Source organism: Myotis yumanensis, unplaced genomic scaffold (assembly GCF_028538775.1).
Source record: "Myotis yumanensis isolate MYYU_CA2020_CCGP unplaced genomic scaffold, mMyoYum1.0.hap1 SCAF_15, whole genome shotgun sequence".
NCBI classification, from domain to species: domain Eukaryota; kingdom Metazoa; phylum Chordata; class Mammalia; order Chiroptera; family Vespertilionidae; genus Myotis; species Myotis yumanensis.
This window is the reverse complement of record NW_027223766.1, coordinates 14,550,693-14,574,857: the sequence shown is the minus strand read 5'-3', so window position 1 is coordinate 14,574,857 and position 24,165 is coordinate 14,550,693. Positions and strand designations below refer to the sequence as shown.

At 36.0% G+C, this 24,165-nt stretch overlaps 1 protein-coding gene across 2 annotated transcripts in view; it reads right to left on the bottom strand.

Annotated features, from left to right (window-relative positions):
• Nucleotides 1–943: 943 nt before the first annotated feature.
• Nucleotides 944–24,165, bottom strand: part of UBE2W (ubiquitin conjugating enzyme E2 W) — a 58,837-nt gene continuing 35,615 nt past the window's right edge. The window contains exons 4-6 of one of the 2 annotated variants that reach the window (XM_070392690.1): nt 18,889–19,044; nt 15,085–15,160; nt 944–6,010 (exon numbers count right to left, since the gene is read on the bottom strand). In XM_070392690.1, coding sequence (XP_070248791.1) covers nt 5,997–6,010; nt 15,085–15,160; nt 18,889–19,044 — 246 coding nt within the window. In that variant the 3' untranslated portion in view covers nt 944–5,996. The remainder of the gene's footprint in view (nt 6,011–15,084; nt 15,161–18,888; nt 19,045–24,165) is intronic. The other variant, XM_070392689.1, reaches the window with a different exon arrangement.

Below are 24,165 nucleotides of genomic sequence, written 5' to 3'. Positions count from 1 at the left end.
TGCTGACAGGGATTACAAAAGGACAGAACCACTGTGGCCTTGGGCCATATTCTCCAAGCACACAAAACCCTTAGCTGTGTCACCTGACCTTCAATTCAGTTCATGTTTGATTTTGCTGGGTGTTATATTAGCGTGAAAAGTACTAAATACAGGAAGGGCTTCAACATAAACACTCATTCACCCTTACACTAGTGGAGAAGTCATACCATCTATGACAGGTAGAAATTATTCTGAGGATTACAGTAAAGGAAGAGAGTGGCATCAGAGTCCAGAGGAGATGGATCTTGCATTTAACTAAGGAGCTGCTCATCGAGCTGCCTAGGGCTGCAGAAACTGCCCGCTGAGATAGACATCCCGCAGGATGGCTGCCCCAGGTTGGAGTGAGGTGCTCCTCGGGCCAGAGATACCCTGTGAAAAGAACAACACTCAGACCACCAGCAGAGCACACTAGGTTTCCTCCTGCTAGGAAGAGCTGAGATGCAGAGACGGCCTTCTTCTGCTTGCTTCCTTCTCTCCTCTCATAGCTTCAGGAGTTCCTCGTTTACTTTAGGTGATGGGCCTGTATACTCAGGAAAATATCCAGAAGTTCTGTAGAGTATGCCCTTATTAATCACTCAACTTGAAGTTCAACAGCACCAGTCTCCTGTTAACTCTAAGTGCCCGGGTCTCTATTTCCATCTTTCACCAGGACTTAAAGCACGAAGAAGCACTAAGAGGCACCAGGCTAAACTGCCAGGTAAAGGTGACCTGTGAGCAATACAAACAAGCCGCTCTAGTGACTGTCTTCTCTGTTGCCCTCATTTGGAAATGGACACGTTACTGTTTCCATAATCTTTTAAAGATCCGTCTTTGTAAAGAACTACTATAGAAATAAATTTTTACATTATCATCTATAAAGAGGTTTAATATCTCTGCAATTTAGTACTCAAGTCTACAGGAAAAAAACAATGACAACTGCTTTATTATTAAAAGTTACTGAATTCCATGAAGCACACAATGTAATTTATATTCAACTAACAAAAGTTTGATACATGTATTTAAAAATATATAATATATAGGCTTTATCTGTCTTTTAACATTTATATTCTATTTAAAAAGCAATAGCTTTACATATTTTACAACTTGGATTTATAAAATATACACATCCACCCTCTTCAAATCTTCAAGCGCAAGCTTCCATTCCTATTAATAATAAAATGTACAATGTGTATTTCTGAATATTGAGAGGAAAATGGTACCAAATAAGAACAAAAAATCCATTTTGACTTATAAACATGCAGTCAATTCTAGATAATTAATTTAATAATCTATTCAAATAATTATTTTACCTCAAGCATGACAATCCATTCCATTTATGTGAACAATCTGTGGATAATTATGGAGAGGTTTGTATTTTCATGGTAACTGACACAATCTACCAAATTGCTTAGCAGTCTTGCTTCAGGCTTTATAATTAACGAGGCAGGATTATTTAATCTTTCCATATACCAGGAAATGTGACAAGTGGTGTCATGTTGAACAAGCTAAAGCCCATGCTTCTGCCTTTGAGCTTAGAAGTAATGTGGGAACAGTTTCCTCAAAAACCTGCCAGTGTATGTGCCAAGAATCAGAACGAGAACTGTTTCCTTTTCCCACTAACTGCACTCGGCTCACAAAGCTGCAGTTCTTTAGGTGTGTTAGGCCAGCTTGTAGTCTGGCATTCCTTCCACACATTCAAAATGACTTCAGGTGTTACTTTTTTTTTTTTTTTTAACCAACCAAGTACCTTTCATAAAAAATATATTCTTGTAAACATTCTGGAGATTCATCCCCAAATATATATTCCAATACTAACATTTTAGAATTAAAATCACAGTCAGTACCATAGAACCAGAACTTTCAACTTCAGGGGACAGATTTAGTTTGAAGGATGTGTTTAAATTCTGTGGGCCTCTAATGATAATGATAAACGCACAGTTTATGCTGAGAAAGCAAAAGTCTCCTACAAATTACTGTTTAAAAAGTCCAAATCTCAAAGTGACTTAGAAACTTAAACAGAAATATACTTTTACCAAAACAAGTAATTTAACAGAAAGGAAAGGGAAGTAAAGGAGGAAGGAAGGAGGAAGGGAGAAAAACTTAGAAGTCAGAAACTGCTGAAGAACAAAACACTACACACACATCTGTGAGGACACAGTGAGGAAAAAAGAGGAATAAAAAACAAAACAAAAAACAACCGACTGCAAAGAGGACTAGGGCCAGTTGGTGCAGATGAAAGACACCCTCTTCACAGATCTTACTCATGCCCAACAACAGAATACCAGAGCAGCTGATTCTGGTAACAAGGAAGCATCAGAAGAGAAACGTATGGTTAAGACTGAGTTCTTTATAAAAATCAACTCATACAATTATAAATCTAAAGCATTCAGCTAAAATACGCACAAAAACTAAATAAAAGTGAGACCGAGAAATATAAGCAGGAGTAACCATAAAGCCTTGAACTAGTGACACTGAATTCTTTATTTAAAAAAAGTTAACACACAGTACCTCCTCTTCTCTTCTATTTTTAGGGAGAAGCTTTAACAAGGCTTAAATATCTCAATTCTTGAAAACAATAGGCTTTTTAAAAAATAAGACTTGATTAGCAGAAACAAGTCATATGTGGTTACATACCATTTTCACATCATTACTCATTTCCATTATCTGTCAATTCATCTTTGATGTAATCTGGGGATGATCAAGCAGCCACTAGATACCTGTTTTAGAATCTGAAAAAATTATCCACCACAGGAATCTAATGATACATTATATTGCGTATATTTAAAATATCAGAAGGGAAAAAGTAATAAACTATTCTAGTTATTTTATACCAAATATGGGTATACCTAGTCAATAAGAATTAAGATCTTTCTCCAGGTGAACTGTTTAGAAAAGCTATTTTTAGCATTTGCCCCTGGGGATTAAAAAAACATTTTACTTCCCTGCTAGCTAAAAGGAAGAATTTACACATAACAAGTAAAGTCCTTTAGAGGTGAATATCAAATTCCTTAAGAGAACATCCATAAAATTTACTTTTAAAAAGTGTATCTTAAAAAAACTGAAAACCAGTTCTCTTTAAAGTCTAAGCAAATACCTACTTGACGTAATAGTATTTTTCTCTTTTTTTTGAAAGGGCCAAGTTCCTGATCTAAGCATGCAAAATAAGGAATTGAATGCATCACTGTCTTAACAGAATTTGGCAAACCAGAAGAATGGCCTTAAAATAAATAAATAAATAAACAAACAAACAAGAAGTGCACACTGTCTGAATGTGAGGATTCTTAGGCCTCCGCAGCAGACAGTGCCCCAGAGGGAAGCAGGGAAGAGGGAAGGCGCAGGTTCCTATGTACATTTTCTTGGCATTGTGGTTGTCTTTCAACAACGTATCACAGAGAAATAGTCATTTAATTATTACAAAGCCATTAACTGCCCTTTCCAGAGCAATGACTCAGGTAAACAGCTTATATCTTTCAATAATGTAACTTACATTTAAAATTAACTCGTTAAATCTAAGTGCAAAGGATCTGTCAATGATTCCTAAGTTCAAGGGAGAAATAAAGTGTTATCTGATTGTAAATTTTGAATGGCTGGTGTTTCTATATTTTAGGACATTTCATCTTCATTTCTTCTCTTTAAACCATAAAATGTACTGAAATTATTTGGTTTTCCTCTGCTTCATTTTAATTTTTATGGTGTCTCCATGTAGAGAGAGAGGTATGTTAAAATACTGTTATTCATATTTTAAAAACTCAACTGAGGTTATATCTATAATATAGCATTGTTAATCTTTGACCTGGTATATCAATTCTTTTGGTAAATAAATGTCACAGGTCATTTTTTTAAATAAAAGGATTTTAGTAAGAGAACCAGCAGAACGAAGAGAATTTCCCTTACCCTCACCCCCGAAAATGATCAGGTTAATCGGTTTAGAGCAGTTATGTAAAATATGAAAAATACATAATTTACAGCTGCGATTTTCATATTAAAAAGCAGTTAAAAACTAAGAATAATTCAAAGCATCTCTAAAAACATTTTCTGTCTTGGTTAAATAGGCCATCTAGTAAGACAGATAAAGACTACTGTGGGAACTTACTTATGCCTAGTCAAGAGAGAAAAAAATGTTTTTAATTTTAAAAAGTGGTAGTTGCTAACTAGCAGTATAAACAGTGTCCACAATTTGGTGGCTGGCTATAGTTTTAATTTTTTTTTCAAGTTATTTCTAAAGCAGACGTAATTTTGAAGTCTACCCACCCCTGAGTTCAGCAATTATACTTTAGAGTGTAAAATTATATGCCCGTAATTAACAACATGTACAAAGCTACAAAATGTTGTCTATACAGAGATTAAAAACAAATTTTAAAATATTATTTGCCAATTATTGATTGGACAGTTTTGCTGGGGTACATATTTCAAACCTTTCAGCCAATTGGTTTTTATTTTTAAGCCCAAATTGATTCATAAATTCACTGCAGGATATGTCAAAAGAGTGCAACAATATGCATTAGTAAAAATAACATTGTAGTAGAAACAGATTTTGCATATGTGAAAAGGTAATTTATAAAATACATTAATCACTTTTAAAAAAGAGAACCTAGCTGCAGTATCATTACTTACACGGTACTGAGAATTGGACCTTTCAACAATTTTTTTCCTATAGAAAAAATTTTACTATAAAGCAAAGACTGTAAGCAAAGTCTTTTAAATAAGAAAACAAAAAAGAAATCTCTCCAGGAATAACTGTATGGTTGTGTGAGATAAATAAAATAAGTAAACATACCATTCTATAGTGTAGTTCTGCCTAAATTTTAAAATAAAAATGTCCACACTCTTTTGATAAAACATTAAGCCTCTGTCAAAAATGTATTTCTTATTTTAGGGTACAGGATTGAAGGACAAGATGATAGTTACAAGTAAAGAAAATTTACAAGAAAAAAATTGACAAAAGTTTTTCAATTAAAGTATTGTAACATTCAAACTTGACTTAAAACATAACAAAAGAAACAAAATGACAAACAAAAAATGCTTTTGGGTTTTCAAAACAAGTAAATGAAATAGTGTTTAGGCAGTAGGGCTCATGCTGATGGCTAGCAGGAAGTAACAGAGTGTACTCTACTTGGAAAAATCATTAATGTACAAACAAGCCCAAATTATGGACTGCAGTAATTTAATCATCACTGCCATTTTTCTTCCAAAATAAAGCCTTGATTAAACCATTCATACCCTATTATTACTCATACCTTTACTTCAAAGATTAAAGGAACTATATACAACAAATGAATTTATTTTCACCATAGGGATAACATATTGTACCTCTCTGCCAATGTTACTTGAAAACCTTCCATGTCAAAACAACTTGACAGTAGATATAGACAATTCAATAAATACGCAATGATCTTTCATTACAGTCCTTTGAAGATGCATGTTAATTCATGCTGTTAACCTTAGGATCACAGTGCATAGAATCCAAATAGAAACAAGTTGGGGTGACTTTCAAAGTAATATTGGATCCCTCACTTTATTTATAATCCCACTAGAACCGTTACGTTAATTTCATAGGCCCTATCATGCATTAATCACTGGTTGGCAGGAGTTAATGAAAACTTTTCCTGTTATGACGTCCATTGCCGGCAATGAACGTCCCAAAACCGTCAAGGAAGTCATTGTTATTGCACAATACATGAGGACCTGGAACTTTTCCAAAAGCTTAAAAAAATAAAAATAAAAAATGGAATTATATTTGACATTTCCTGACACCTGCATTAATACTGTATGACTAATAAAAGCATGTCAGTTGCCTGGACTGAACCAGCGATCAACATGCGCCCAGAATGCACACGAGTAAAAATGCAGTAAAAGGAAGTAGTCTTCATTGCCTATAGGTCACTTCCAGTCAAAGGTTAAAGTTCAAAGACTGAATGATCAAAGTGCTCATTTTCTCAGTAGGACTATCTTCTGCTAGGAGGATGATAATAGTGGCATCAACAAGTATCATCTTGAAGAAAAGGAGAAAAAATATAATTAAAAAAGTCAAGCATGTGTTAATAAAATCTGTAAGTTAGTCTAACAAAAAAATAATTTCAAGTATCAAGAACACTAAGGTTTACATATCTGACTTGCTTCACCCAATCCCTGCAAATAAAAAAGTCCAATTTGTGTTCATTTATATAGTGACAAACAAATCAAGTCCTATTTTTTCAGGGAAATGGTAGTTCATACAAATCTTTTTTAGTTCATACAAATCTTAAAATGACGTATTAATAGTACATTAGTTATATTTAAAATAATAATATATGTTAGCACATATTCAGAATTTACCAGTCTTAAGAGAATTCTTTTAAGGGCAACAATTTAAAATGGTAACAAGATAAGAAGTACACCCCTGAGCAACAATGCCATGCTATTTAACACAGAACAAACAAGTCATGTCTTCAGTCTATTAAAGTAACTTCACAAAGGAGGCACAATCTCCACATCAACCAAATAACGTCATTAAAAAAACCCATGCCCTAACTGGTTTGGCTCCGTGGATAGGTCCCACAGAAGGGTCCCAGGTTTGATTCCAGTCAAGGGCACATGCCCTGGTTACAGGCTTGATCCCCAGTAGGGGGCCTCCAGGAGGCAGCTGATCAATGATTTCCTCTCATCATTGATGTTTCTATCTCTCTCTCTTTCTCCCTTCCTCTCTGAAATCAATAAAAATATATTAAAAAAAAAAAAACACCACGCAGAATTATTTAGTAACGCCTTCTCGTAGCCTCAACATTGTATTTCTGTAATACGTAGCATCATCTTCTGGGTTCATGACTTGTTTTACAAGATTTATTTCACCAATCATATCTGAAGGATTTATTTTGAGGATTGATTATTCTTCAGAAAGAAGCTAGACTAGTGGAAACTACTAGAATTGTTAAAGCTTTCTAACTGAAAATTCTGAAAAATTGGATAAATATTTTACAAACCATTCCATGTTTGGATCAATATATTGCTATTAACATTCCCATTCATAAAGACTCAGTGAGAACTAAAAACCAGTAAACTGACTTCTATCCTAGACAAGCTAATGGAATATTCTGGGATCCTACACCTTCTTTTAAAACATATTTTTATTGATTTCAGAGAGGAAGGGAGAGGGAGAGAAAGCTAGAAAAATCAATGATGAGAATCATTAATAGGCTGCTTCCTGCACACCCCCTACTGGGGACTGAGCCTGCACCTCAGGCATGTACCCTTGACCGGAATTGAACCTGGGACCCTTCAGTCCACAAGCCAACACTCTATCGACTGAGCCAAACCAGCTATGGCTGTGTTCCTACACCTTAAGGGTAATCTAAAGGGTGAAATAGATTTTTAAAATAAATCACATCTAAATTAGAATCCTTTAATAAATAACAAATCTTTAAGAAGCTGATGTGGCTCAATGGTTGAGCGTCAACCTAAGAACCAGGTGGTCAAAGTTCAATTCTCAATCAGGGTATATCCTTGGGTTGCGGGACCGATCCACCATGTGGGTTGTGCACGAGGCAGCCAATCAATGATTCTCTCTCATCGCTGATGTTTCTATCTCTCCCACTTCTGTCCTCTCAGAAATATATATATATATATATATATATATATATATATATATATATATATATATATGAAAACAAGTGGATAGTTTATAGCCTCTAAGTGTCACAACTTGAAACTATCTGTTTCTTAAATCAGTGTGGAAATGGGAAAAAGAGGACATATTAGTTATGGGATGTACAAACTTAAGAATATGAGTAAGTTCCTTAAAATATCACTTCTCCAGTAGTATATTTCATAATACTAGAAATTAATACTAAAACTAATCACACTTAAATCTCTAAGCTAAGAGATAGCACTAAACTCTATCTAATATGTCCAACTACTGAGGATAAACTTTAGCATCATGTCATGTGACAAAGTATGCACTAAGTGACAGATAAAATCAACTCAACATAAAGTTACCCAGCAATAAGTTTTTTTAAAAATATATTTTATTGATTTTTTACAGAGAAGAAGGGAGAGGGATAGAGTTAGAAACATCAATGAGAGAGAAACATTGATCAGCTGTCTCCTGCAGACTCCCTACTGGGGATGTGCCCACAACCAAGGTACATGCCTTTGACCAAAATCGAACCTGGGACCCTTCAGTCCATAGGCCGGACGCTCTATCCACTGAACCAAACCGGTCAGGGCAACTGTAAGTTTTTATCTCCAAAGACACATCATCTTTGATAGGCGGTACCATAAAGGTACCTTTATCAGGTTGTTCATTCTGGAAGTTTTCCAGGACAATAGGCTGATGTAGAATGTGCTACCAACATCCAAAATGACTGGGAGATCCATGCGAAGCTATTCTCCCTATCTCGATTCCCATGTTGGGTCAGATGTTAAAAGAAATTTAAAACTAATGCAACATTATCTGCCTTGAGTACTGTATCCTTAGAGGAATAAACTTCCTAAATAAGTTCTGAAAATGGAGTTCAATTAAACATGACAACTCCACAATGGCTGTCTGGCATCAAGAGTCTGTGAGCAAACACTTAAGTACAGAGACAGGTACAAGCAAAAGCCACGGCCACCTTTTCCTTAAAAAAGAAGACCCGCCTCTAAGCAGCAAAAAAGTCATTGTTAGAAGGAACACAGCGTCCTGGCTAAATGAAAGGGTTCTTGGATATCAGAAATGGCTTACAAAAGAATAGCTGTTATAGTGAACCCATCTTGGATCAAAACAAATATAAGTCTACAAAAGGTACTGAAAGAACACAACGTATTTGTGGCAAGATGATGTCCTAAAAAAAAAAAATCTATTAACCATTTAAATTTTTTCTGGAACTGCAGAAGCCCCTCCTAAAATTATATTCTCAAATAGAATATACAAATCACCAGTTCCAAACAGGTGACACCTACCATGGCTAACTTCACTGGGTTCTGAGAAACATAAATGAGAGAGAACTATATTAGAAGAAGGTCATTTAGTTTTCCCCAGAGTACAATTACCATCACATTATACTGGAAACCACCTTCCTGAATATTACCAGGTACAGAAGATTAGAAGAAAAGGGATACAGGATAAGGTCAGTAGATATGAAGTGGGATGCTACCTCCAAGAAAGACAAAAATCAATCTTTATAGTTAGATTAGTCTCTCAACAGTTTAGGGAATTAAAGTTTTCCTTTGATGAACCGATTCAAGAAAGATTTCAGATCAGACAATAAAACTGTTATAAAGGGCAAAAAACTGTTAAAATTAGTATAAAAGTTTGGACTCATCAATTTAGAGTTCAAAAAGGTAGCACAGCCGTAACCGGTTTGGCTCAGTGGATAGAGTGTCAGCCTACGGACTGAAGGGTCCCAGGTTCGATTCCAGTCAAGGGCATGTGCCTTGGTTGTGGGCACATACCCAGTGGGGAGTGTGCAGGAGGCAGCTGATCGATGTTTCTCTCTCATCGATGTTTCTAACTCTCTAGTCCTCTCCCTTCCTCTCTCTGTAAAAAATCAATATATTTTTTTAAAAAAAGGTAGCACAAATAAAAAGGTTCACAACTAATGTAGATAAATCTATGAATTTATAAGTCAAGGAGAAAAAGAGTTTGTTAATACTAGTTTGAGATTAATTTTATGTTCTTATTCCCTTATAATCCTGCAGGAAATGTTTCAGCCAAATGGAACCAGAATGTAGTCTATAGTTTTGCAAAAGACATTCTTCTGCTCCTTATCAGTTTACTGAATAAAACATATAAACATTATGTCAATTTATTTCCTATAAGCCTAGTTTTCTGGAGCCAATACTCGAAAGCAGTCTTAAGCTATATTGTTCAATAATCTATCACCTTAAGAAAAATGCTTCAGTAACCACACATCTGTACTCCTATCTATAGAAAACAGTAATTTAAGAAACTAAGTTGTAAATGTTTTATATTAATTCCAGAAAGCAAATGGATATTAATGGATTCTAGTTGACTGCTAGCTCACTGGAAGTTTTTATAATCTCATAAAAATATTCTTTCTTATCTTTTTCAAGAACAATTGTGTCTGCTTTATAGAAAGTTGAGGCTCAATCATTCATTCACTTGTACACTGAACTGGATACAAACTTGTCTTCTAAGAAGATTCTAGCTCTCAATCACAGGTAAATCCCACAGATCCTCAGTATGCTGAGATAAACTGTCCATTCAATACGTATTTAGCAGTGACTAGGCTAAATTTCAAGGTATGCTAACTAATAATGCAGAAGATGACAAATTTAAGCTGAGATGCTTTTTTTCAAGAACCCAACACTGGTAATATCTGGCAGCTCAATTTTAGTGTGTCAGCTGAGTCCTCCTCTTCTAAAACCAGGAGATAAACTAAATTTCAGATTTGTTTTTCATGAATAGTGCCTTCATCCTGCATCCAGAAGCCCCCTCTGAAGTACACATAAAGCACCAGTCTAAACCCAAAACCTCTGTCTCTTTGGCTACACTTGACACATATTCTGACCCACGCTGATCCAAGGATGTTGGTTAGCACCACAGAGCAGGACTGTGGAGCTCCATACCTGACACCTATCATTCTGCATGTTTCTAGAAACTGAAATGTTAAGTGTTTCAGGGAGTTCATCCAATTCCAAGCAAATCTTTGTTTAGTCTGATCTTTTTGTTTATCTTTGCTGGCAAACTTTGTAATCCTTTCAGAATTAGATGCTGCTAAGAAGTAACAAAAGATCATCTGTCTTGGTAACTTGGTTATAAAGAGAACATGATCAATGAAGACCTTTTGGAACTAAAGCAGCTAAGCAGAATACAAACACCTAAGACTTGATGTATTCTACTTTATAAGTGAGTACGATTACCTTATTGATAAGATTTTCCAAATTCAATTACAATGTCAAGGTAGGCTATTTTTCACATTGCCCAAAACTGTTAATTATTCTTAAGTGTAAAAAGAAGACACTATAAGCTACCCAGCTGACACACTTTATCTTTTTAAAGATGAAGAAAATGTTCAAATAAGATTCTCTGCATGTACTGACCCATATTTATGACAGGGCAGTTGCTCTACCGTCACAAAATATATACTAATATTCTCTTCCCTGATTTCACATCAGGCTCACTCAGGGAGCAAAATTGTTGATTTAAGGGTAATTGTGGGAAGGGAATGATTTACACTTACAGGGTTCAAGAAAACACACTGAGGTAAGAATGGTCACTATAAGTTAATGAACTGAGGATGTTCGAAATAATTATTTGTGAATGAAAAAGAACATGTGTTCTGGGACTAGGATACTATCCCAGGACTGAAACTGGACTAGGGTAGTCATGATTTAGTTGAATTAGAATCCAGTGCTTTTAAAAAATGGCTTATTTGTATTTTAGGGGGAGGGATAGGAAGAGGGGATACTTTTAGTCTGTTTATTGAGAAAATTAATTCCGATATAAACCCTGGACTATTTTACATTAAGAGGTAAATTTTGTTTAAAAAGTCTCTCTTGGCCTGGCCGGCGTGGCTCAGTGGTTGAGCATCAACCTATTAACCAGGAGTTCACAGTTCAATTTCCGGTCAGAGCATATGCCCAGGTTGCAGGCTGAACCCCCAGTGCGGGGGATGCAGGAGGCTGCCAATCAATGATTCTCTAATTGATGTTTCTATCTCTCTCCCTCTCTCTTCCTTTCTGAAATCAATAAAAATATGTATTTTAAAAAAGCAAATCTCTTTTCTTGGCACTTTTTGGCCAACCTAGAGATGATCCATCTGAAAATATTAAAAGACTTTTCTAGTTTAGTTATGAAAGTACAGATTTCTCAGAAAGTAACTGATAAAACCTATTAATATCAAAATAACTTCTATTGTAAGTGTATTTTATTTTAAAGAACTGATTTTTCTATTTTTAGTATCACTGTGGCTTTCTCCATTTCTTATTAAAAAACAGGTAATAGCCATAACCGGTTTAGCTCAGTGGATAGAGCGTCAGCCTGCGGACTGAAGGGTCCCGAGTTCGATTCCGGTCAAGGGCATGTACCTTGGTTGCGGACACATCCCCAGTGGGAGGCGTGCAGGAGGCAGCTGATCGATGTTTCTCTCTCATCAATGTTTCTAACTCTCTATCTCTCTCCCTTCCTCTCTGTAAAAAATCAATAAAATATATTTAAAAAAAAAAACAGGTAATAAACTCTGGACCTATTTTTAGATAAAAGGCTTCTCAATCAATCCTATATAATAAAAGGCTAATATGCAAATCGACCGAACAGCAGAACAACTGGTCGCTATGATGTGCACTGACTACCAGGGGGCAGACACTCAACATAGGAGCTACCCCCTGGTGGTCAGTGCGCTCCCACAGGGGCAGTGCCGCTCAGCCAGAAGCCCTGGGCCAGGCTCATGGCTGGCAAGCGCAGTGGCGGTGGTGGGAGCCTCTCCTGCCTCTGTGGCAGTTTGACATCCCCCGAGGGCTCCCTGACTGCGAGAGGGCGCAGGCCGGGCTGAGGGACACCCCCCCCACCACCACCCGAGTGCACAAATTCTGTGCACCAGGCCACTAGTTTACCATATTTACAAATCTTATATACAAAAAGACCTAGAAAAGTCTAATTGTATTGCAATGACTATTATTACATTAATATGTTTTGGTGTATGGTAGACTAATTTTCCTTCTTATCTTTTAGTTGAAAGTTCAAACTGATTTTTCCACCTGTCATTTTTTTCCAAACCTTTTAAAACACTCACCCCATCATTCCATTGGATTTTTACTGAATTACATCAAACCTATAATTTTTCAAGAATACACATTTTTGGGGAGAGCATTTGAGACCTTGCTCTCCAACATGTCATCAGTTTGGCTCAAATAAACTCATAAAAAATTACATTTTAAAAATAATACTGGTTTCTCATTAAAATATTTTCTCACAGCTCTTAACAGTTTTGTTATTTTTTTTCTTCTAGGTCTCTATATTTCTCATTAACATTATCCCAAATATTCCTTTTTTCTGTAGCTCTTCTTTCACTGTGCTTCCTAAACTGTACCTGCTGGAATAGTGCTATTGTACTGACTCCAGTCATCTTTTATTTCAACACCTAGAGAACTCCTATTATTTATTATTTTTTAACTCTTTATTGTTTAAAAGCATTACATATGTCCCTTGAGAACTCCTATAATTTAAAAAAAGTTTTTTAAAGAATGAAAAGGAAACAGTAGTAAGGAAAATTGTTTTTGGAGTCAGAGGTCCTGAATTGCAACACGGTTTCATTACTTCTTTTGTTTTTGTTGCTTCTGTTGTTGTTTCCAGATTTACTGAGGTATAACTGACAAATAAAATTGTCAGATTTTTTAAAAAAGTTTTTAATAGACTCAAATTAATTGAGGTAACAGGTTTCATACTGGATAGAAAGATAAGGGGGAAAGGCTCCATTCCTTTTCAATAGTTTTGTCAGTTCTAATTCTTATTAGATAACATTAAAACAAAAATCAAAACAAAGGAAACGCTCTTATGTATATAACTAGAGGCCTGGTGCACAAAAATTTGTGCACTCAGGGGGGTCCCTCAGCCCGGCCTGTGCCCTCTCACAGTCTGGGAACCCTTGGGGGATGTCCACCTGCTGGCAGTCAGACATCACTCTGGCAGCCTGGGAGCCCTAGGGGGATGTCCATTTGCCAGCGGGGAGCAGGCCTAAGCTGCAGTTGGACATCCTTAGCGCTGCTGAGGAGGTGGGAGAGGCTCCCGCCACCACTGCTGTGCTGGTAGCCATCAGCCTGGCTTGTGGCTGAGCAGAGCTCCCCCTGTGGGAGCGCACTGACCACCAGGGGGCAGCTCCTGCATTGAGTGTCTGCCCCCAGGTGGTCAGTGTGTGTCCTAGTGACCAGTCATTCTCAGTCGTTCTGCTGTTAGGGTCAATTTGCATATTACCCTTTTATTCTATAGGATAGAGGCCTGGTGCACAGGTGGGGGACGGCTGGTTTGCCCTAAAGGGTGTCCCGGATCAGGGTTGGGGTCCCACTGGGGTGCTTGGCCAGCCTGGGTGAGGGGCTGAGGGCCGTTTTCAGACTGGCCACATCCCCTTCAGGGTGGGGGTCCCTACTGGGGTGTCTGGCCAGCCTGGGTGAGGGGCTGATGGCTGTTTGCAGACTGGTCAAGCCCTCCAGCGATCAAAGCTCCCAGCCTCTCCTTTTTTCTTTTTTCTGGGATTTATTTATCTTCTATAACTGAAACTTTGTAGCCTTGAGCGGAGCGGAGGGCTGGCCAGGGCAGGCGGGAAGCTTGGCTTCCTCCAACGCCAGGGGCAAACCAAGCCTCCTGCTCACTCCAGTTCCGTGGCCTCCGCCATCTTAGTTGGGTTAATTTGCATACTCGCTCCTGATTGGCTAGTGGGCGTGGCTTGAGCATAGCAGATGGACAGTTAATTTGTGTGGTTCTCTTTTATTATATAGGGTGTCACAGGGGGTGTGTTTTGTTCACTTGCTTCAAAAAGTATATTGAGAATATCAATTTTTTGTCTTTAATTTTAAGCATTTCTGGCAAAGCAGTAAGGTCAGTTTAGAAAAGATGCCAGCAGCTTTCAATTATAAAAGCTACCATCACCCTCCCCACAAGAACAGAAATGTAAAATTATAGAGTACTGTATACATAACTTCACATTTTTTGAGGAATAACTATTAGAGGAGGAAGCACTTTCTTTAATTTGATGGGTCAGCTCTAACAATGTGGTTCCCCCTCCCAGAGAACAGCACGAAAACTGAAGGAGTACACAGGCATCAAAACCTCTATTTCAAACATCAGGTTTCCCAATAACTAGCTCTAATTTGATCTAAACATTACTAAGGACTTCTTTTTTGTAATATAATGGTAGTTTCAAAATGTTAAAGCAATTTTAGATTTTACTTGTATGATGGTCATAATTTTGCGTGCCCCATTAAGAAGCTAGTCTAACTTGCCCATAACATATCTTAAAGTATTTTTAAAATTTTTTCTCCATATTACAAAAATTCAACATTAATTATATTCCCTTCTTTTTCTCAAGCAAAAAGATATATAATTTTTCAAATCAAAATGCTAAAAATTTATTATTCTAAAATAAAACTGCTTACCATGATACCACCATTTTGTTTTCTTTGGATTCTTGTTACATGTTCGAACATAAAAAGAATTATCTGGTGGTCGTCTCTGAAACAAAAAAGCGTTTAAATAGATAAGAAGTTGTAAAATAGAAAAGCATAAGGGAAAGACAGATTTAATAAAAGCTTTAGCAAAACTATTATAGAATGCATAAAAAAAGAATATAACTACTGATGGCATAAATGAAAGAAACCCTAGGGACTGTAGACATTTGACACTAAAATTGCTTTTAAAAAACTAGAAGTGTGTGGTGTAGTTTGAGTTAGGCTCCTGTGGGATTACTAGAGAATGAATATCAACTAGTAGTGGCATCTTTAGGTTGTAAGAAATTCTGGTTTCATGTATTTTGTCTCCCTAGAAATAAGTTAGTAATAACTTTTGTGAGGTAATTAAAACAAAAAAGTCTACCCAATTAGGTTTGTCTGAGAAAACTAATGCAACTTACACATCTCCACAAAGGAATTTACTTTTCTGTAAGAGCACCAAGGACAGACCATAGGACTCAGTTTCCAAATAATATGAGAAAAAGGGGAAAAGATACATTGGCATTTCTGCTGTACATATATATGCCTTACTAGAACCATACTACAAACAGATGGCAGCTTTGCAAGGGATATACTAGTACATCAGAAACAGTGATGCCAACACTGAAGATAGATTATAGAAAAGAGCTGTCCTGAAAACTGTTGTATATTGATCAAGTACAAGGAATAGGTGACACTAAAGATTTGGAAACAGGTCAAACCTATACTAAAGTCATGGAGGGTAGGTTTGTAGCTAATAGGATAGGCTCAAGCACAATGCAATGGAAAACAGGACTACCTAGAGATAGCAAGAAGGAAAACAGGTAGTCCACCTCATCTAAAACTCACACATACAACTCTAATCTTAGCCGAGCCTCATAATGCCCCTATTAGTTAATATTAATTCAACAAAAGGGAAGAGTAGAGCATAAAATGTACAACTATCCAAGATTACCCTGTTAATACTGTCTGAGGAAATCCCTGAAAAATTATGACATTAGATGCCTGACTACTTTAAAGACTAGATGATCTGCTGCTGCTTGTCCTGCAAAGTCATAACCAGTGCTCATATGGAATAAATTGCTACTACTATGGCAAATAATTTCACAAACTACTTCTATGTATATTTACTAGAACCCAATTTTAAAAAGACACTTATTCTATTTGCTTAAGTCAAGAATATAATCTAACTGGTAAGTGCCCAAGGAGATTGTGTTCTTAGAAAAAATAAACTATATGTAAAGATAGATTACCAAATTGTTTTAGAATAGGAACACAGGCTGGGAAGTTTGGACTATCTATATTATAAGGGCACTGAGAATAAAGGGTAGATTACTAAAAAACCCCTGGTCTCAAATCTACTAACACCTACTGACATAACAGATTTACTAGTAAATACCTTCAGTTTAGGAAACCATTCTTGACTATGAAAAGGGAATCTGGAACAAAACAATTGTAACTAAATCTAAACCTCAAAAGCCTATAGTAAAAATTAAAATTTGCATTAAAAAAGAGTCACTAATAAAGTGAAACTCATACAACCATGTCCACCACAGAATACCATTCACCTGCTTTACTAGAAGAGTTTTCGGTGAATATTTAAAAGACTTCTTAAAGCTTATTTGAAGCTAGAGCACCTCAAAGACAAAGCAAGTTTCCAATTTGTAATCTACTACTTAGCACAGTAAAAATAGCATAGAGTAGGTACCTAATAAATGTTTGCTGAATTTCATTATATTTCACAGAGTTAATGCTGCCAGATGCTGACTTCCAGATTACCATCTTTGTTGAATACATCATAGTTTATACAATATAATATAGCTTATCAATAATTCAAATGGAATGGCTAGTCTTATATACGAAAAATCGAAGAAATGGTAGGAAACAACTAAATATGAGGGGAATGGTGAAACTTAGAAAAAGATGAAGGAGGTAGAGAATATAGTAATTTTCTAGTTTTTAATAGTAAATCAATAAATTTAAATGTAAACAAAAGTTAATCATCAGGTATATGGAAGAGCTATGTCAGATATCACTAGTATTCATCTCTTAGCTTTTCTTATTCAAACCTGTTACTGCCTCACCTGTCTATAGATGTTAAACATTAGCAGGGACATAGAAACCCTAGTCATAGCAAACTGCTCTGTTCTACTAAAAGCTTAAAACTGGTATGTGTCCTGGGGAAGAAAATATGGAAGTAATAAAGGAGTAAGATTTATTTCCAAAGCCCTTGGGGTTTACTAAAGCTCAAATGTAGTGTTAAAATGCAGCTTAGAAAAGAGCAAAGAGGAAACTAAAGTTAAAAAGTGATACTAACATATGTACTCTATTTCATCTCTTCTAAGATGTACATTTTTCTTGCACTGTTTAATATTCTTGAATGGAGATACATGTCTTAACTAATGGTGTGTCACAAGTTTAACTGCCCCAGTTAATTTCCTTTCTTATATAGTATATAAAAGTGCATTTTAAGGGCTCTTAATGCTATAATTTGAAAAAAACACAATCTAACCCATTATTTACCATGCCCAGTTGAACAAACCTTTTTTTTTTTTCTTTTTAAACCTAACACCAAGAAACTTGTTATGGAACTAACATCCCAAGAAACTTACTTTGCAAACAGTGGCTTAAAGTGCTTGAGTTTAGATAACCCACTGTTTAAAAATAAAGTACTCTGCTAGCCAGTTTGGCTCAGTGGGTAGAGTGTTGGCCTGTGGACCAAAGGGTCCCGGGTTCGATTCCAGTCAAGGGCATGTACCTCGGTTGCAGGCTCCTCCCCTGCTCGGGCCGTGGTCAGGGAGCACGCAGGAGGCAACTAATTGATGTGTTTCTCTCACATCGATATTTCTCTCTGTCTTTCCCTCTCTCTTCCACTCTATCTCTAAAAATCAATGAACAAATATCCTTGGGTGAGGATAAAAAAAATTAAAATAAAGTCCTATCTTAAAAGTTCTCTAAATACCAATTTAATAAAAATGACAGTTCAATTTGGAAACAGAAAAATAAATAACCTCTCAGCTCTCTAATCTCAAGGAGAAGTTTGTTTCTTCTGTAAACAGAATACAAAGGAAAGCCCCATGGGGAAGTAAGGCTTTAAAAGCGTAGCACTCTATGAATATTGTGCTGCACTAACCCTCAAGTGGGAGTGACAAGAGGACCAGAAGTGCGGAGGATTTAGGATCTTTGAAAGGACATCCTAAATATTAACTCATGTGACTTTTGTTTTTGGTCTTACTCTCCTCTCCTCTGCATCAGACAAAGAACCTGTGGGTTTGTAAAGGAGAGTAAGAGGAAAAGTCCTAAAAATTCTCCTGATAATCTAGTCTGCTGCCTTCAACCTAATCATTATGATAGCAAAGCTCCGGTTCCTGGGAAATGCCCTAAAAGAGGCTGATAGGGTGAGAGCCAGCACAGGGAAGAAAGGGGAGTAGGGAACTCCCTTATGATGCTTGTTCTTGGGGCTTTTCACTCTGAAATATAGAAACAAGAATTTCTTGTACACTTTTTGCCCTGTGCATGTTTTTGGAAATAAAATCCAGACTGTTTAGGACATCTGCAGGTATTTTCTGTTTAAGAAATATAAAACAATGTCTAACTTCTATTTGGGATGAAAGATTATCAAAACACACATTCCCTGTAACTTTATAATAAAAAACATTAAGTCTTTCCTTCAAATCAAATGTATATGAAAATAGTTTCTCTACCTAAACTGAAAGAAGAGACATTACCTGGAATAATTCTGGAAAGTCCTACCTTTTCTTTGCAGCTGGAAAGCATGCTAATAATGCTAAGACAAACTGATTGGACTGAGAGCGCTGGGGACCAGTCTTCTGTTAGAATGGATAAACAGATATGACCATTGCTATAAACATGAGGATGAACGGGAATATTTTCACCAGTAAACATGACCTAAGAAAGAATAAAATTCCATTAACATGCAAATATTCTGTATGACAAAAAAAAAAAAAAATCCCCACATATCTTAGTATTTTTAAAACCAAATTAAAAATAAACAAAAACAGTGCCAGGAACAAGATAAATAACTGCTTTTTTATTCTCATGAATTCAGTAAATACTGGTTTCACTGTATGAATGCCCATGTCATAGGGGGAGGGGAACCCTCAAATTATCTATATTATATTTCAATTATTTTTCAAATCCCTATAAAAAATTTCAAATTACCATGTATTTTTAGACTAGTAAAAGTCAACTCTCGATTTTTAAGAATGGTTTTTCAAATTCTATTCATTGCTCTCTGCATTTGATTTGTATAGAAATCAAATACAATAAAATTCTGAACAGAAAGTATTCAATTTTGAGACAATATGAGTTATAGTTTGGAGGAACACCCCTTTCACCTGTAACAATGCTACCACCTCAGGTGCTCTATGCAAAAGGAAATGACTGCAACATATTCCACCTCCTCTAAACTTACACATCCATTATGATGGGCACAAATTACTACTTATTAATCAGTAAATAACTATGTGCCTAGACCAAAATAAAAAACACAATTACTTGCTGTTTTTCTCTGCCTTTTCTTTTACTCAGTTCTTATAATAGTTTTTCCTTTACACTATTTTGCTTCTACACTATTTTGAAAGGTAATAAACCTATTATTTCCTTCCTTTTCCCTAATAATTCAACAAATATCCTAATAGTAGTGTTTCTTATTATACATATCTACCTAAGCATCTGAAAAGGAAGGAGAGTAGATCCATGTATCCTGAGGAATTTATAAGCATAGCCCAAAGTAGGTCAAAGACAATAAAAGTTATTTTTAAGAATGTTTGTTACTTCATATTAAATTACTTATTTTAACATAGAAGTTTATTTACCAATCTTTAACTGAATTTTATTCTGCAATAAAATGTACCATTTTTATTCTGTTGTTTAGTATTCATTCCTAATTCCCCAACCTGGCATTTAAAAAAATTACCTGAAGATGTGGCTAAAAATACAAATTCAAGGACCCCACTTTCACAGATTTTGAATCAGTAGGTATAGTGGGATTATTATAAAGCTCATCAAATATAAACCAGTAGTTTCCAAACAAGACTTACAGTATTTTTCTCAGTCCTGCAAACTGCCTCACACTTGAATATAGCAGAATCTTAGTAAGGAGAAACTTTACCTTAACTTATGACAGAAACTGATGAAACATACATTGTTCTAGGCATACCTTTCCTTCCCTTTAGAGAGAAAAGAACCAGTGAAATAAATGTGGCCAGTGTAAAGTATGTCATAATTTAATATAGGACACGTTGTGGAAAATTACCATAAGCTAGGCTTTTGCTTTTATTTTTACACAGCTAGCTACAAATCTAATTTTATTACAATCTCACAAATACTTACATTTAACAAAGCATTCTTTCATACAAGTAGGAGTTCTCTAATATTTCAAACACACTACTAACATATGGGACTCATTTCCTTGGCTAAAGCTAATATAAGACAGCAAAAAGATTTTTTTTCTCAAAGGAATGACTTTTCAAACATTCTTCTTTTTTTTTTTTCTCTTTAAAATCTGGCCATCCACCCTCCATTCACACTAAAGAGAGCTAAAATAAAGCTGAAAAATAAAAGTAAAATCTCAAAATAAGAGACATCAAGTTACTTTCCTTGCCCATGCAGAAAACCCCTGAAAGACTGGCACAACTGTGTTAGAAGTATACTATTTACCTCAATTATATCTGCCCATGCTAATGCCTTTTTCATGACTTCTTGCTTAAAGAAAGTGCTGCTCTGCAAAAGGAAATGACTGCTTACATGGTCTTGCAATTCTTGAATTTATCCTCGTTTCCACAGGCTGTTTTAATTTAATTTTTAAATTAAATTTTATTTTTTACCAGTACAAATTATAGTTTATTATTACATGCATTTGATATTCCCACAACCTGTTGTAGATGTCTACAGTGGGTGTTAATGAATCTCACAGAATATGCATCTGCTTTGTGGTATTCCTTTTGCCAGAAAATACCGTTGGACCAGTAGGATATATTTATTAAGAATGCAAGCAATGCCCAAGAGCTTATTCTCTAACCACCACAATTATTTTTTTACAGGATATTTTTCAGGAACAACTCTTTTTTAAGAAATCAAGTAAAACAGTGCTTTGAAATTGCCAAAAAATGAAGAACCACCAAGTTATCTTCTTTCGCAAAAAAGAACCAATGTATCAGCAACCATCAAGGAAAATACACAGACAAATACAATGGTCAACACTGTATACTCTGACTAGCCAATTCACAGAGCAGAAGGAAAGCAGCATTCTTGGGGAGAAATGACGGCACACTGAATCACTTGGCCTGGGAGCCAAGAAATATGCAGGGACCAAAAGGAAACAAGGAGAAGTGAGAGGAAAGGGGGGAGCAGCCGTGGACACCTGCAGCAGAGGCAGCAGTCTGTAAGCAGAGAAGAGCCAGAAATCAAGAGATCAGCTCTGAAGTATGAGGGGACTGAACTAAAAATCAGATCTCAGTAACCCTTAAAAAGCAAAAAAATAAAACGGGGCTTTTAAACATGCTGCATGCAGGGCAAATGCAGACAGTCCAAAACTTTTAGCAACCATAAAAACAGGGGAATAACTTAGTTGTACATAGTACAGGTAACCCCTAAGGCCTAACCTGACAGATACAGAATTTTAGAAGTTTCATGTCTAAACATGGAAAGGCTGAGTTATGTGCCACAGATGAACTGCTAAAATAAAACACTTTTCAAAAGTATCATGTAAAAAGCTGGTAAGTAGTTTCCACAGGCTGTTTTAATGTAAATTTTGCTATTCTGGTCCTCTGCATGGGATTGGGAGAGTAACCAAGGCTGAATTTCTTCAAGATCACTCTCTTAATCATCCTCATTTACTTAACACCAGTAGAAGCCAAAGGAGGAAATGTACATTTCAGTTATTTTAATGCAGCTAAGTAAGTTCTAAAACCTTAAGAGATAATTAAGCTATTTTCAGAGTTCAAAACTTTTTATTTGAAGTCCCAAGTAGCTGATTAAACTATCTAAAACAAATCTGGCAAGACAACTGAATATAAACGAATTTGAAACCAAAGGGAGTAAGAATGTTGCTAATTTATTTATTTTAAAAATAATTTATTCAGATATAAACTAGTCATATAGACCTAATGCATATGAACCACACCTGAAGTTCTCAGTCTGCATTAGAAGCAGTCCACAGATGTCTCTAAACTTCCAAACATCTCCCTATCAATGTGGCTCATTTTCAAGAGCAGGTGCGATCTGAGAACTGTGCTCAGGATCCATATAATTTTATGTGTGCATATTACACATCCACTGAATGTACGGTCATAAAACACTACTAAAATTTAAACTGAAAGCCACCAATAGTGACAAAATAAAGGCTGGAGCTCAGCTGTTCCTAATATGAAATTAATGGTACTCATATATAAGATTTCCAAGCATCAAGCTCAACCGTACAATACTGAGGTCTTACCACAGGAAGGCATACTACTATGTTCAGACTAGTGCACTAGAAGTAATTATAAAGTCAGATACCTAATCTGGTGTTAGGTTAGGTCAAAACACAGCATATATAGAATGAGTAGTAGAAAACAGGCTATAATTATAAAAGCCAATTAATAATATGGGTACCAAGATTTCTCCAGGGACAATACGAGAGAATACTTTTTTCCTGATGAAAACTGTAAGTAGATGAAATAATGTGTAACCATAAAACTGAACACACAAGCAGAGAATTTACTGTAATAAACTAAATTGGGTATCTAATTATGAATAATATATGATTATAGGTAGTCTAGTGTAAATGGTGAATCTTTGACAAAAGTGACTGGGGTTAGATTTTAACATAGTTTTCAACTCAATTCCTCCCTTTGGTCATCTACTATGAATTGGCAGCATCAGTATTAACCGTTTTCCCGGTCTTTCATAATTACCATGACCATACAGCTATACCTGTACTGCAAAGACAAAATTTCTGGTTATAATTAAACTAAGATTGGGTTCCCGTGGATGGTAAACATTCTCTCCTTTATGCCCTGTGATCTTCTAGCCTACCTGTCTTTTCCTGTACCTTCCCTCCGCTTTACTTCCAATGCTTGAATGAACCGGGTTCATTGTCAGATATCCTAGGTGCTAGACCATTTAAGGCAATAGAAATTGTTATTAAGACTTTGGAAAGCTTACCTGCCATCATATGACAGAGCAAGGAGAATTGGAGCACAGATAACAGGACGAGGACACTATGAAGAAAGGTTTGGGATCTCCACAGTTAGGGAGTTCTCAGCAACTAAATGAAAGGTCTATGTTCGGGGCATGCAAAGGAGGGGAATAAGGGTGAGGGAGAAATGACTACTCTTTTGCCCCAATGTTTTGAAAGCTTTGTAGTCAAGGCAAGTATATTTTCAGCACTGCTCTTAGCATCAATATGGTTTCAAAACTAAAGTGTCCTCTACCTCCTAAAAAAATATTCCCCTTCTATTTCTAAAATGCCTAACATTTCTCCAACAAAAATTATTTGAAAGCTTAAAAACAACTATAACTGGGACATTTACAACCTAATATAGGTGTGCTTCAGATTTGTTTTATTCAAATAGGATGCTCTGCCCTAGCTGATTTGGCTCAGTGGATAGAATGTCAGCCTGTGGACTGAGGGGTCTCGGGTTCGATTCCGGTAAAGGCACATACCTGGGTTGCGAACTTGATCTCCAGTAGGAGGTGTACAGGAGGCAGCCAATCAATGATTCTCTCTCATTTTTGTTTCAATCTCTCTCTCCCTCTCCCTCTCTGAAATAAACAAACATAAAACAACTAGGATGCTCTGACAGGCGAATGGGGTCTAAGATAGTGAATATTTTCAGGAAGGAAGAGTTGTGAATGTGAAGGAGGAGGTAGAAAGGAAAAGAAGCAAAATAGTAAAGACATAAGCTTGAAGACTTCATAGTTTTTTGTTTTTAAAAATATATTTTATATTTTTATTATTTATATTTTTATTATTATTTATTGATTTTTTACAGAGAGGAAGGGAGAGGGATAGAGAGCTAGAAA